The 16652-nt window shown below is 32.7% G+C and overlaps 1 protein-coding gene across 1 annotated transcript; it reads left to right on the top strand.

The window, feature by feature from the left end:
* Positions 1 to 706: 706 nt before the first annotated feature.
* LOC132744440 (stabilin-2-like) lies at positions 707 to 16329 on the top strand (the record flags this gene model as incomplete). The annotated part of the gene is given in 11 exon segments (XM_060733152.1): positions 707 to 989; positions 1723 to 1824; positions 5607 to 5702; positions 6446 to 6583; positions 7012 to 7140; positions 7985 to 8164; positions 9670 to 9712; positions 14048 to 14200; positions 14669 to 14844; positions 15475 to 15594; positions 16222 to 16329. Coding segments are annotated over 11 exon segments (1329 nt in total), but the record flags the coding sequence as incomplete, so codon positions are not given.
* Between the last annotated feature and the right edge of the window lie 323 nt (positions 16330 to 16652).

Here is a 16652-nt window from a genome sequence, read left to right as displayed (position 1 = left end):
TGGGGTCAAAATTGGCCCCCCCCCCAGGGGGTCATTGATTTTCCCTATATGCATATAGTAAAAACTTAAAAATTCTTCTTTTAAAGAACCCAAAGAGCTAGAGCTAAGATATTCAGCATGAAACATCTTCTAGTGTGTGTGTACCAAGTTTGTTCAAATAAAAGCCCTGGGGTCAAAATTGGCCCCGCCCCAGGGGGTCATTGATTTTCTCTATATGCATATAGTAAAAACTTAAATAATCTTCTTTGAAAAAACCCAAATAGCTAGAGTTTAGATATTAAGCATGAAACATCTTCTAGTGAGTGTCTACAAAGTCTGTTTAAATAATAGCATTGGGGTCAAAATTGGCCCGCCCCGGAGGGTCTTGATTTTTCTTATATGCATATAGTAAAAACTTTAAAAATCTTCTTTGAAAAAACCTAAATAGCTAGAGTTGAGATATTAAGCATGAAACATCTTCTAGTAAACATCTACAAAGTTTGTTCAAATAACAGCCCTGGGGTCAAAACTGGCCCCGCCCCAGGGGTGTCATTGTTTTTAACTATATGTGTGTAGTAAAAACTTCAAAATCTTCTTTTAAAAAACCCAATGAGCTAGAGCTTAGAAGTTAAGCATGAAATATCTTCTTATGGATGTCTACCAAGTTTGTTCAAATAAAAGCCCTTGGGTGAAAATTGGCCCTGCCGGGGGAGGGGGGGGGGGGGGGGGGTGAGATCATTGTTTTTCATTACATGTGTGTAGTAAAAACTTAACATTGTGAAACATGTTCTAATAAGTGTCTTCCAAGTTTGTTCAAATAAAAGCCCTGGGGTTTAAACTAGCCCCGCTCCGGGGGCCTATATACAGGTGAGCGACCTCAGGACCATCATGGCCCTCTTGTTTTCTTCTTTTAGACTGTGCGGCTCATGCCACAAAGAACTGGCATTGTTGCCACAGTGATAGAGTCAAATATAATAGCTTCAAATGGTTACATTAATGTTATAGACAAGGTAGGTATTTCTGTTGTTGAGTAAAAAATTAAAATTATAGAGTATTGGTTGTTATGTCAGGGTTCCCACAAAGGGATATAAGTTTCTTATTTTAAAGTTACTTGTATTCCATTCCTCAGGCATTTCACTACAGTACATATCTATTATCGGTGTTTTTACACAACACCTAGCACAATAATTATATGTATTGGTGTAGAAGGTAAATCTGGATGTAAATTTTTATGGTTTCACATTCTGAAATTATAATGAAACACACATAGTTTTTTTGTTTTACTCTTTATTCTATTTCACTTACCTCCTTAATCAATGTTAACTTAAATTTCTTCTCAATGGAACAACTTCAGAAACAGTTGTTTTTTTTACACAGTTGTTTTTTTTTTTACCTAGACCATGCTAAATACCTTAAAAGGGCTTGTCAATCTTTCAATTTGGACAAAACTGTTCATTATTTTTAGGGGTAATTTCAAAATATGTACTGATTGCAAAGGGAACAGTGCAAACCTCAGTCTCATGGTAAAGATGTGCCAGCTGATTTTGATCTACACTGGGTGCATGGGTAGAATCTGTTGTCACCTGCAAGCTTCGGATTAAACAATAAATTGGAAATTACTTTAAATACATATTATTATATTTTCCTTCTTGTATATATATATATAAAAGGGAAGTAATTTATGTAGCTACTTTTGGTATTTGTGATAATATTGCTAATAAAAAACTTTCACAAATATTTCAGGTTTTAGAGCCAGTTGAAGCAATGTTACCCGAGGATTATCCTGATCTGGAAACTTTCTTCAGTAATCACTCAGAATACAGCATATTTGCTGGGTGGCTTAAGGTACTGACAATAATTTTTATGTCCTCACAATACTGTTTATGACACTCAACTGTTAGTGACTGCAAATTAGATTGAGGATGTATTTTTATGCCCCCGCCATGTAATGGCCGGGGCATATAGTGTTACCCTGTTCCGTCCTTCCATCCTTCCGTCATTCTGTCATTCCGTCATCATCAGTTTCCGTTCATTATCTTAAGAACGGTGGCACACATTCAACTCAAATTTGACATATGGATATGGCATGAGAAAATACAGGTCAAGTTCGAATTTGGTCATGGTTCGATGATTTTTGGCAGAGTTATGCCCCTTTTACTTTGAAAATAATATGAAATTTACAGTTTCTGTTCATTATCTACCCAACGGTACAACACATTCAACTCAAACTTGACATACGGATATGTCATGAGAAAATACAGGTCAAGTTCGAATTTGGTCATGGTTCGATGATTTTTGGCAGAGTTATGCCCCTTTTACTTTGAAAATAATATGAAATTTTCAGTTTCCGTTTATTATCTTCCCAATGGTACAACACATTCAACTCAAAATTGACATATGGATATGTTTTTGGAATGCCCAGGCCAAGTTCGAATTTGGTCATGGTTCAATGATTTTTTGCAGAGTAATGCCCCTTTCACTTTGAAAATAATATGAAATTTACAGTTTCTGTTCATTATCTACCCAACAGTGTTACATATTCAACTTAAATTTGACATATCGATATGTCAAAGGAATGGGCAGGTCAAGTTGGAATTTGGTCATGGTTTGATGATTTTTTTGCAGAGTTATGTCCCTTTCACTTTGAAAATAATATAGATACATCTTAGGAATAAGCAGTTTAAGTTTGAATTTGGTTGTGGTTCAACAAACTTATCTTTCCTGAATGTTGGAAAAATTTTGAACTTTCAGTTTCAGCACTCGTACTTTTAGCCATTATTTTGGCTACAAATATGCAATATGCTATTTTTAAAAGGTTAAGACTCATTAATTTCAGTGCCTTGAACATTGTATGAAAATGGTTTGTGTTAACATTGAAAAGTTTTAAGGGCTTTGAACTTAAAATGAAAAAAATAATTAATGCACCATCTGAAAATCAATGGGGAATAAAGCTTGATAATGATTTTTTTTACAAAATTTAGTTGTTATGTTGTTTTCTTAATCTTTATGGTTGATTATAAAAAAAAGATTTAATATAGAATGTTTTTTTTTTTGTTATTTTTACATATCGATATATAAATATTGTATGTAGACAGAATAAAATATTTGGGAACATAGTATTATTCTGCTATTTTAAGTAGGATTTTTACAAATAAGCAATGATTTTCTGCATGTGCCATTTGTTTTTACCATTTGACAATGATTTGTGTATGTGCCATTTGTTTTTACCATTTGACAATGATTTGTGTATGTGCTATTTGTTTATGATTTTGTGTCCTCACAATACTGTTTATGACACTGAACTTTTAGTGACTGCAAATGAGATTTCAGTGGGGAATAACGCTTGATAATGATTTTTTTGTTTTACAAAATTTAGTTATGGTAAAATTATGTTGTTTTCTTAATCTTTGTGGTTGATTATAAAAAAGAAATTAGTATTAAATGTTTTTGTTATTTTACATAAATGCATATTGTATTTAGACAGAATAAAATATTTAGAAACATAGTGTTATGCTGTTATTTAAAGTAGGATTTTTACAAATAAGCAATGATTTTCTGCTTGTGCCATTTGTATTTAACCATTTAGCAATGATTTGTGTATGTGCCATTTGTTTTTAATCATTTAGCAATAATTTTGTGTACATGCCATTTGATTTTAACCATTTAGGAATGATTTCTGCATTTGCCATTTGTTTTTAACCTTTTAGCAATGATTTGTGCATGTGTTATTTGTTTTTAACCATTTAGCAATGATTTGTGCATGTGTCATTTGATTTTAACCATTTAGCAATGATTTGTGCATGTGTTATTTGTTTTGAACCATTTAGCAATGATTTCTGCATGTGTCATTTGATTTTAACCATTTAGCAATGATTTGTGCATGTGTCATTTGTTTTTAACCTTTTAGCAATGATTTGTGCATGTGTTATTTGTTTTTAACCATTTAGCAATGATTTGTGCATGTGTCATTTGATTTTAACCATTTAGCAATGATTTGTGGCATGTGTCATTTTGATTTTAACCATTTTAGCAATGATTTGTGCATGTGTTATTTGTTTTTAACCATTTAGCAATGATTTGTGCATGTGTCATTTGATTTTAACCATTTAGCAAATGATTTGTGCATGTGTCATTTGATTTTTAACCATTTAGCAATGATTTGTGCATGTGTCATTTGTTTTTAACCTTTTAGCAATGATTTTGTGCATGTGTCATTTGATTTTAACCATTTAGCAATGATTTCTGCATGTGTTATTTGTTTTTAACCATTTAGCAATGATTTGTGCATGTGTCATTTGATTTTAACCATTTAGCAATGATTTCTGCATGTGTTATTTGTTTTGAACCATTTAGCAATGATTTCTGCATGTGTCATTTGATTTTAACCATTTAGCAATGATTTGTGCATGTGTCATTTGATTTTAACCATTTAGCAATGATTTGTGCATGTGTTATTTGTTTTTGAACCATTTAGCAATGATTTCTGCATGTGTCATTTGATTTTAACCATTTAGCAATGATTTGTTGCATGTGTCATTTGTTTTTAACCATTTAGCAATGATTTGTGCATGTGTTATTTGATTTTAACCATTTAGCAATGATTTGTACATGTGTCATTTGTTTTTAACCATTTAGCAATGATTTGTGCATGTGTCATTTGTTTTTAACCATTTAGCAATGATTTGTGCATGTGTTATTTGATTTTAACCATTTAGCAATGATTTGTGCATGTGTTATTTGATTTTAACCTTTTAGCAATGATTTGTGCATGTGTTATTTGTTTTTAACCATTTAGCAATGATTTGTGCATGTGTCATTTGTTTTTAACCATTTAGCAATGATTTCTGCATGTGTCATTTGATTTTAACCATTTAGCAATGATTTGGCATGTTCCATTTGTTTTTAACCATTTAGCAATGATTTCTGCATGTGCCAATAAACATATTTCTTTTTATACATGTATTTTAGAATTTTCCCTTTCAAATTCAAACAAATCTTGTTGACTTCAGGCAATAGAAATATAGCTAATTATCTATACACATTCAAGACCAAAGGCCAGACCCAAAAAAGCTGCATGTGTTTAATAGACTCCAGCATGAGTAAAGAATTATGCTATAACTGAAGATATAATGGTAAAAACATTTGTACATGTTCAATGGTAATGAAAATCTTTGGAATATACATGTATTAAAAAAATTTTCCTATTAGAATATTTGAGCCTGTCTTTAAGTCAGTTTATTGATAAATGTATAAGTTTAAGGCCCTGTTTAGAAATTTTCCCAATATAAAGCTGTTTTCTGTTTTAAAATTAAAATTTAAAACCTTTTTTTCCCCTCTCAAAGCCTTTTAAGTACTTAAATAGTAGAGGGATTTTTTTGTAAACTTTAAATGTCCATCTTTAAAATTTTTTCCCCAACAGATCTTCTAAAGAAAAAGTATTTTTTCCCCTGTTAAAAAATCAAAGGGATTTTTCTAAAAATGTAAACCCCAAAAACCTATTTTGGGTAAATAATAGAAAGGGGAATTTAATCAGAAAAAAGTGGTCTAGGGCAATCACTGCCCCTTTTGTTTATAAATGCAGATGAATAATAATTGTTGTCTCAATAACTTTAATGAACTATTTTCAGGACAAGAATTTGACAGACAAAATGGAGAATTTTATGAATTCATACACATTATTCGTCCCAAGCAATGAGGTTGCGAAAACAATTAACAGAACAGTGGTAAGTTTTCCAGAGTGTAGCACAATACATTCCTAGGAGTTTCAGCCATTAATCATGGTGTATAACTGGAGTGAATTTGCAATGAAGTTCATTAAACCTTTAGCCTGCAAATCAATTTACCCTAGTAGACCCAGATCATCTGGTGCAGACCCAAGCTCAATCCTGCACATTTGTGCCCGTTTGATCATGTTGAGAACTGTTCACTATTCTGTGATTATAAATGAGCTGCATCATGACAAAACCAACGTAATGCGTTTGCGACCAGCATGAACCCAGACCAGCCTGCGCATCCGTGAAGTCTGATCAGGATCCATGCTGTTCGCTTACAAACCCTATTACAAGTAGCGAAACTAAAAGTGAACAGCATGGATCCTGATCAGACTGCGCAGATGCAGGTGTTGGTTTTGTCATGGCGCGGCTCATATATTTTGAAATATTCCCTAGAAATGATGAATGGTATTGTCCAAATTTAAAGATGGACATGTCCATGTAAGCTATTTAGCTTGGTAAGGGCAAAAAACAAAATATCAAAAGTTACTAATAGTTAAAAACAATAATAGCATGATAACATCTTTCAGGAGATAAAGATTTGACTTTCTGTAAGAATTGACACTGTTGTTGTGTAGAGGTCAATATTGATGTATAAAGGGCAGCATTGCAGATATTCCTCTGTATTAGGTCACTGCCTAAGCATCTATCTGTATTCAATATTCTAATTCTTGTTTTATATTTTACCATTGCAGACAACAGACTATCTGCGCTTCTACATTGCACCTAAGATTCTAATGATGGCATCTTGGGGTGATAACATGGATAATACTATAGTGACTGACCTTGGGTACGATCATCAGCTTGTCACTGAAGTGAAAGGATGGAATAAGGTACTGTAATCTGTTCATTGGTGTACAGCTATGAACGATGAAATATTAAAAAACAATGCTTGTATAGTCAAATAAAACTTATTTACATATTGGACTTTAATGACAAATTATTTCACATTTAGCACTACTTTTGTTCAGGTGATAATAGATTTACTCCGGAAACATATTTTTTTTGGGGGGGGGGGGGTCCCAGCTAATTTGGGGGTACAAACAATCTTTTGCCGTTACAGTTTTGAAAATTAGTGCAAAGGTTTGTTTGTACCGGGAAAAACTGACATTTGCCAAGTTCCGGATTACAACTATTGTCAAACATGCTCGCAATCAATTCTTGAAATACATAGTAGTTTCAAACACATGTTTTCCTTCCTATTCTAGAAAAGAAAAATGTACTAATTTTATGAGGAATAATGTGCTGCTGTACATTGTAGTATACTGTAAATGATGTGCCAGTAGTGAAAGCTGACATGTTTACATATGGTGGGATAGTTAATGAGATTGGGGGCCTTCTTCATCCGGTACTGCATGAATGTGACGAGAAAAATACCACTGTGAACTTTGTGAGTATTCCTTATTTATGCCTTAGATATGAAAAGCGATTAAATTTATAGAATTTAGGTATTATACCCCTGCACAGCAAAGTTTTAAGGGGGGTATACTGGAATCAGCTTGTCTGTCCGGGGAAGACGCGGCCGTTGGTTTTTCCTTGTCCACCCAATTTCCTTAAGATTCCTTTGACCCACAGTCTTCATATTTGGCATGGAGGTTAATCATAATCAGTAGATGACAACTATCGATTTTGAGGTCACTGGGTCAAAGGTCAAGGTCACAGAGGCCTTGACTGAAAAAAGCTTGCCCGTCCAGTAACTGGCAACATTATTTTACAAAAAAAGGTCAGTGTATAAAATTAATCTTGTCAATTGATAAAGTTTTTTTTTCTATTGTCTAAACTAGAATCTTTCCTCCAGTTTTACAAGTTATGTTATTTATTTTCCTCTTGATTAACAAGTGATGTTATTTTCCTCTCGTTTTACATTCCTGCTGTTTTACAAGTTTTGTTATTTTCCTCCTGTTTTACAAGTTATGTTAATTTTTTCTTGTTTTACAAGTAATGTTATTTTTCTCAAGTTTAACAAGTTATGTTATTTTCCTTCTGTTTTACAAATAATATTATGTCATCCTGTTTTACAAGTTATGTTATTTTCCTCCTGTTTTACAAGTTATGTTATTTTCCTCCTGTTTTACAAGTTATGTTATTTTTCATCCTGTTTTAAGTTATGTTATTTTCCTCAAATTATTTTAGTTTTGTAACTTTCCTCCTGTTTCACAAGTAATGTTATTTTCCTCCTGTTTTACAAGTTATGAATGTTATTAAACTTATACTAACATCCATTTATACTACAGGGTCCATGTACAGTGTGTAGTCAGGGATCTGTTTATCCATGTTTAGGGGGTGACGTCCCAGTACCAGGGAAAGGACCATTTGACTGTATGTATACAGAACACTACCGGAATTTTTACGGTCTTTACGATACACTTCCCAAGAGGAAAGGTTGCCAAGGACTATGTTTGAAACAGAACATTGTAAGATTTGTATTTACCTTTTAAAGATATATTTTAACCTTTAACCTGCTGAAATAAATAAAAAAAAATATTGGCCTCCTTCACCAGAAGTCTCTATATTCATGCAGTCTGACCAGGCTCTATACTCAATTTTTGTATTTTCAAATTGAAATCCTTCAAGCAGGTTAACCTTTTTTCCCTTGTATAAGCGTGTTTCGACGGCTTTTTTGCCCCCCCCCCACCCTTTTTGAGGCCTCAAACAGTGAAAAAAATGCCCTATTTAGACCCCAAACACTGTTTTTCATTTGAGAAATGTTGTTAAAAAAGTGACCACTTTTTTGGTGCTGTCACCCATCCAAATATTACATCAGGGGATTGCCAGAGAAGGGGGATGTGCCCCCTTCCTGTTTGGGGGGTTTGAGGGGGGCGGAGTCCCCCTCATCGCCAAGAAATTTTGGACATGTGACAGGCTTAAAAATGGCCTCAGGTCGATCTTCGGTGTAACAAGTAAACCGACGCTGAAAAGCCTTTTACTCTATCTCAATTCATTGAGAAGTTGCAGCACTTTGAAATCAGTTTTGATGGAAAAAAACAATGCAAAATAGTGATTTTTGGCAATTTTTAGACGTCCCCCCGTTGCCATGGTAACAGGAAATTTACAATTGAGCATGCTGTTACAGAGGCTATGGTGTAGTCAGGCTATGGTGTAGTCAACATTTGTGCCAAGTTTTATGAGTATTGAAGCATTTTTCATAGTTTCATAGCAGTTTGAACTTGTTACAGGAGGCTTTTCAATGAAAACGGCCATTTTTCGCAATATGCTCATGGAGTAAAAGGTTTATATAACTAATTTGCTTTAATGTTACTGTCATGGATTCTATATGTATTGTACGTTATTTGATCAATAAAAAAAAAGAATAAGAAATGGTCCTTAAAATATGACAAAGCGTTACAGTATGGGCTCTTCAATTAAAATGGACTCTTTTTAAATGTAAACCATTCTTATTTTAGATGTTTGATAAATAGAAAATTGTATTCATGAAGATTCAATATTAATACATTGTGTAGCTTTGTATATGTTGCTATGCTTTTTAATACATTGTGTAGTGTTGTATTTGTTGTCATGTTTTATAGTGTAGTGTTGTAAGTTATGCTGTATTGTATGTTATATTGTGTTGTATGTAATGCTGTATTGTATGTTATAGTGTGTGGTGTTGTATGTAATGCTGTATTGTATGTTATAGTGTGTGGTGTTGTATGTAATGCTGTATGTTATATTGTGTTGTGTTGTATGTAATGCTGCATTGTGTGTTGTTTTGTATGTAATGTTGTATTATGTGTTGTGTTGTATGTAATGCTGCTATGTATGTTACATTGTGTTGTGTTGTATGTAATGCTGTATTGTATGTTATATTGTGTTGTATGTAATGATGTATTGCATGTATGTCGCGCTGCTATGTATGTTACATTGTGTTGTGTTATATGTAATGCTGTATTGTATGTTATATTGTGTTGTGTGTTGGCAGATTAAAGGTTGCTGCTCAGGATACTTTGGGAAAGATTGTCAGGGTAAATTTTCTTTGTTGGGAACATTTCTTGCGTTCTCTCAATGCCTTACACTTGCCTTTTATAAAAATTACTACTGTCAATTCATGTAATTTCATAATAAGGCATGAAATTTCATGGTTTTGTTGCAAAAGGACATTTTCATGAGTTTTTAAATATGCAGATTGTCTATTTTTGTGAAATGTAAATAATGTAATGCAAAATAATCTTATTTAACGGTACACAAAATGAAATTTTGTTAGATCTTAAATTCATGAATTGAACTATAATCTAGGAAAACCATGAAATTAAATGCCTCACAAATTATAATGATTTTGCAGTATATGCAGACCATGTATTTTACCTTGTATTAGGAATATCTAAAGTGAGTTCTTGAGTGGTCTTGGCATGGCATACAGGCTTTCTACTGGTCCCTACTTTTCCTACTTTTCCCACTTTTCCCTACTTTTTTCTTTTGATCCCTACTTTGCCCTACTTTTTTCTGAAATAGCCCTTTTATCCCTACTTTTTCATTTTGAAATGAAATGAAAAAAGTGATATTTAAAATGGTATTTCAGTTGTATTTCAGTTGCAATTGATTAATAGTTCAGGTGTGTGTGTGTGTGTCTCCTTGTGATGTCCACCCTTGAAAGACTCATGGTCAGAGCTGCATTACTGGTACTCAGGTACTGCAGTATGTACTACAAAGCGATTTTGCAAGTACTGTACTGATACTAAATTACTCTTAAAAATTTTGCCTACTACTGGGTACTTGCATTACTGTCTTTAAAAAGAAGTACTGCTATTGCAATTACAAAGGGCAGTATTTTTGGGTTTTGATAAAAAATGTCATTATTTTTACTCATATAGTAAAAATTGTAAATTCCATGTATTATTTTATTGTTAAGTAAGTTATCAAATCTATAAATAATTTGCTGCAATATTCCCTTCAAATGTTTTAACATAGTATTCATCATAAAAAGCACCAAAAGACTTAAAGTAAAATTAAATTGAGATAAACAGAGTCAATAACTCTTTACTGGTAAAAAATCCTTATTGCAATCTTATTACAATGTATTTACTAGTAAAAAAAAGAGCAAAATAAAACTAATTAATTACTTCTATTCTAAATAATCCTATTTCAAGTGATATTGTTAGCACCATAAAAAGTTTTACATTGGTAATAAATTGAACAGAGGTGTAAAGGTGTGAAAAGGCAACAAAAAGACTGGTGGGTTTAAAATGTAAAATTATTGCATTGTATTTACAGTTGAATTCGGTTACTCAACAATAACATATATGACATGATATATGTTGTAATTATTGTTTGTAAAAAGTATGTTTTTTCATTTAAGTTGTAAAATGCAATGTCAACTTTAAAAGTAAATGATTTTTATTTCTTTGTTGAATAATGTTTGCAATTATTTTTGAATGACACTGTGTATTATTCAAACTTTGATGAATATATAAAAGTATTAGTACTGGTACTTATTTACTTCCCCCAAAAAAGTACTGGAGCTGCAGTACCAAGCTAAAATCAAGTACTGGTACTGGTACTGCAAAACTTGGCAAGTACTGGTACTACTGGTACTTAAGTACTACAACCCTTAGTACTGATGCAGCTCTGCTCATGGTGTCTTGGCAAAACATTCAGCAACATTCTGGCTTTGAGGTGCCTCACAGTCTTTTCAAAGCATGGACTGACTTGAAGATACATACAGCCTGATTTGGTCTTGGTGATGGTATGTTTTGCTAATTCTTAAATAAAACGGTAAGAAATTCCTACTTTATCCCTACTTTTTAACATCAGAAATCCCTACTTTGCCCTACTTTTTGGTAAAAAAATGCCCTACTTTTTCCCTAGTTTTTTTGGTAGAGGCAGTAGAAAGCCTGGGCATAACTTTCTTTTTTCTCCCTTATCTTGTAAAGAATTGGTTTTAAGATTATTATCCCTTGCCGAAAGGCGGTGGGGGATATAGAAATAGTCTCCGACCGTCCGTCTGTCCTTCCGTCTGACATTTTTGTCCGGAGCATATCTCAAAATGTATTTGAGATATCAACTTGAAACTTCATAGGTGGATAGATCATATTGAGGAGGAGTGCAGTGCATAAGAATGATAACTCTACTTTGCATAATTTTTCAGTCATTGCCCTTTGTTATTTTTCAAACTTAATTTTTGTCCAGAGCATAACTCAAAAAGCTTATAAGATATCAACATGAAACTTCATAGATGAATAGATCTCACTCAGGAGGTGTGCAGTGCACAAGGATGATAACTCTACCCTTCACAGTTTTTGAGTTATTGCACTTTGTTATTTTTTATACTTGATTTTAAACCTAAAAGGAGCATAACTCAAAAAGTCTTTGAGATGTCAACATGAAACTTCATAGGTGGATAGATCTTATTGAGGAGGAATGATGTGCACAAGAATGATAACTCTTCCCATTAAATTTTTTGAGTTATTGCCCTTTGTTATTTTTCATGCATTTTGTCCGGAGCTTATCAAGTTGAAAATTCATAGGTGGAAAGATCTCATTGAGGAGGAGTGCAGCGCACAAGAATGATAACTCTACCCTGCATAATTTTTCAGTTATTGCCCTTTGTTATTTTTCATGCTTAATTTTTGTCCAGAGCATAACTATAAAAGTCTTTGAGATATCAACTTGAAACTTCATAGGTGGATAGATCTCATTGAAGAGGAGTGCAGTGCATAAGAATGATTTAATACCCAGCATAATTTTTCAGTCATTGCCCTTTGTTATTTTTCATGCTTAATTTTTGTCCAGAGCATAACTATAAAAGTCTTTGAGATATCAACTTGAAACTTCATAGGTGGATAGATCTCATAGAGGAGGAGTGCAGCACATAAGAATGATAACCTACCCTACATTATTTTTCAGTTATTGCCCTTTGTTTTTTTCAGCTATCAGTATTCACATAGGTTTCAAAACTGTAATCACTTCAGCCATCAGTTTTTATTACCAAAAGACCTCTTAAAATTGAATTCTTCTGCTCTTCTACATATACCTTCTTCCAATGAGCAAACACATTTGGCGAGGGATGGCCATGTTGACATGGCTCTTGTTTGAATTATCATCAGTGTAAAGTATCTGTTTTGAGAGACCAATGATAACATAGACCATCCATATAATTTCCAATGCATGGTTTGATTTTTGCCTTTGTTTTTTATGCTTAGACTTCTTTGAAATAGAAATATTCTATATGGCATGTTTAGATGATTTGCAGTCTATGAAATGCAGATATGAAGCCCACTCCTGCCCACAGTACTGTTTTAAACAGATTCTACCCATGAAACCAATGCAGGCAATAATAAGCTGACACATCCATGCCGTCTGATCATGGTCTGCACACAGTGTTCCCTATTTAGTCAATAATTATTTAGAATTTGTTAAATGATTTAGTCCATAATGATAAAGGGACAAGTCCATTTAATGTATTTAGCAGGGTAACAGTTTAGCTGTTTAAGGAGCAATTAGCCCTTAAATTTATGTTTCTTATTTATGTTAATTGTTATAGATAAAACTTAACTTAATATACTCAAGTGTGCAAATAAAGTACATTGTATAACTTAGTAGCATTTTTAAAATCAACAGGAATTTCCTTAAATGTGCTAAAATATACAAAAATAGCTTAATGTATTACTAAATGGGCAGACATATGGTGATAAAAATATTAAATTCTGTCATATTTTGCATAAAAATAGTTGATTCTGTCACATTTTGCATAAAAATAGGTGATTCTGTCACATTTTGCATTAAAATAGTTGATTCTGTCACATTTTGCATTAAAATAGTTGATTCTGTCACATTTTGCATTAAAATAGTTGATTCTGTCACATTTTGCATAAAAATAGTTGATTCTGTCACATTTTGCATTAAAATAGTTGATTCTGTCATATTTTGCATAAAAATAGTTGATTCTGTCACATTTTGCATTAAAATAGTTTCTTTTGTTTTATTTTGCATAAAAATAGTAAATTCTGTTATATTTTGCATAAAAATAATAAATTATGTTATACTTTGCATAAAACATGACAGGGGTCACTTGGATTAAGAATATGTTTACTTACTTATCTGGAACCTTTCAGCATACATGTATAAGAATGATCTGATATTATTCACATTTATAATATAATTTAATTAGTATAATTGATAAAGAACAGTTAATTATGAGTTACAAGTAACCAGGTGATCACTGTGACCTTTGGTCTTTAGTCTTTTTGTCACAATCATCTTTGTCTTTTAATCTGCAGATGAAGAGCTTTTGATTATACTTTATTTGAATATACTGTTTTTATCTGTGATAAACTTTCAAGCTGCTTTACTTATTTTTAAAGAGTGCCCAAGCGGTCCCGAGTTCCCTTGTAATGGACATGGTGTATGTAATGATGGTATTTATGGTGACGGCACCTGTAAGTGTGACCCTAAGTTCCAAGGTGAACAGTGTGATACCTGTTTAGAAGGTTGGACTGGTGAAAATTGTGACATTGGTAAGGTTTTATAATTTACTTTATGTAATATCCATTCTCTATATCTAATAGCTAATTTCCACCATTTTACCATGTGATTGTCCAATATTTTTGTTTTCCCATTTTGCACATAGTAACCATTATTGATTTTGAGGTCAGACAGTCAAAGGGTCAAGATCAAAGTGGCCTTTAGCACTAAAACCCAGTTCATAACTATAGAGAGTGTTGTACCATTATGTGGTCAGTCGAGAACTTGGGGCCATTGTCGCCAATAGTCTAGGGGAGATAACTACTTAACTGTCTTTATTGTGTTAACTGTGCTATGGTCAAACTTTTATTATTTTCTTTTGTTTAAACATGTTTTATTTCGCCACATATTTCTAGCTCTATGGTGGAGAATGATTCTGCTTTATGGTGCATTATTTGAGGTAAAGTGCATTTGATTGTTCTACAAATCAGATATTAAAATGTTTGACCTTGACATTTCAGATATGACAAGTTGTAGTTACAAAAATGGTGGCTGCCATTCACATGCCGATTGTTACAAGGCCAGTAAAATAACATGTACATGCTGGCCTGGTTTCCGTGGTGATGGGTATAACTGTAGTGGACTGTGTGACATTGATAACGGTGGTTGCCATAGAAATGCAACCTGTCAGTATATTGTAAGTTATTTAAAGAAGTGATAATAACAGTTTCTTTATAGAAGTTTAAAATTACATAAAATGCTTAAATGTTTTACCATTGGTGCATTTATCTCCTTCAGTGGCTTTTTTTCCAAATTTTGAAACAATCTGTGGCTTTCTGAAGTTGAAAATATAGCACAATAGATCAGAAAGGGGGCAAAATCAATTTTTAACAATTGAGAATGGAATTGACCCACATATTTTATAATTCTTCAAATTCAATTTAATTAAATTACAATGCTTGGTATATAGCATATGCTATCTATAAGAAAGCTTTCTGTCTTTCAGTCAATTCAATTTATCAATTAGCTCAGCTGTTATTCAGTTTTGGTTTTGGTACACAGGGCATTTCAGTGGAAAATATAGCATTTTAGAGGAAAATATACCTATTTTGAGATAGGGAAATAGCCTTTAATTGGCTGTAAAATATAGTGGCGGAAAAACACTGTACATGTACTTGTAGTGGGGGTACACAATTTTGTGTAAATCCTGTAACATAACAAATTAAGTATTTTACAATTAACCAATTTTCCATAAACTCATTATGGATTTACTTAATGTCATGTATTGTTAAAAAAATTGAACATAATGTTACCACTATTTCTACAGAGGAGAGACAACATTAAATGTGAGTGTAAGGAAGGTTTAGTTGGTAACGGAAGAACAAATTGTAACAGTGACATTGTGTCATCTCTTGTCAACATAGAACAGACTACATGGTTCCGCAAGGTAAAAAAAAAATCTTCCTTTTTTAAAACACATTTTTTTGGGAAAAGCTTTTCTGGATAATTTAATTGCTTATTTCCAAGTGACTGAGTACTAATCCCACATGATTTCTGACAAAATAACCATAAGATTCAATGTATGAGATTAATTGTTAAAGAGAAATTTTGTCTCACCCAAAGCAAACCAGCAACTCGTGGAATGCAGTCCAATTGTCTATCTATTGACAGGATTTGTAACTTTGTACAGTCTTAAAAAGTGCTTAAAAATGAAAATAAGACCATATGAAAGTTCTTTAACTTTGTTTTCTTAAAAAGTGATTGAAAAGTTCTTTTTGCCTGAAAAGTGCTTGAGATTGCAAAGGATGACAGTGTGCATGGTAAAAACTTTAAAGTTTTCGACAAATGAGCCCAAAATGATCTCAAGGTAACACTTTTAAACAAAATTCATTTTCACTATTAGACGTCATATATAACCTTTATCTAGATGCAATATTTATTTAAGCAGTACAAATCTATGATGCACAAAATATTATCAAACTATAGGCTATGTTTTGTGTAATTTAATTCCAATGAAACAGATAAAAATACATTTATCTCTTTCTAATATTTTGATGACATGTTCATATTTCAGAGCCTTTTGAGAATGACAAATAAGACGTTGCTAAGTAATCTAAAATCTTCCTACTCTACTGACCAGTTCACATTGTTTGTGCCAATTGATAAAGGCATGGAGATGAAGGTAATGTATATTTGTTATATTATTACATAACTACCTGCCCGGCCCTTGTGCCTTAGGGATTTCCTTTACCGGTTGAGGCATCAGAATTACAGTCACCATTTAACTTTGTGATGATATGAGGCGACTAAATAGGTTTGATTTATGGAGTCTGTGCATCTCTTAGCTTCAGCAAGTGAGGTGGTTTAAATTGACCACTGGTGTTGCTTTTGGTTTTAAACATCCGAGGTTAGCCAAAATCATCTTGCCTGTTTGGCGCCATATTAGCCAAATTGTGCCGGTGCGCTGTAAAACCAAACGATCATAACTTGAAAAATACATTATAA

This window comes from Ruditapes philippinarum, unplaced genomic scaffold, assembly GCF_026571515.1.
Source record: "Ruditapes philippinarum isolate M1 unplaced genomic scaffold, ASM2657151v2 ctg1134_1_1_1_1, whole genome shotgun sequence".
Classification (NCBI taxonomy): domain Eukaryota; kingdom Metazoa; phylum Mollusca; class Bivalvia; order Venerida; family Veneridae; genus Ruditapes; species Ruditapes philippinarum.
The sequence above is the reverse complement of the archived record's forward strand: the minus strand, read 5'-3'. Positions and strand labels throughout refer to the sequence as shown.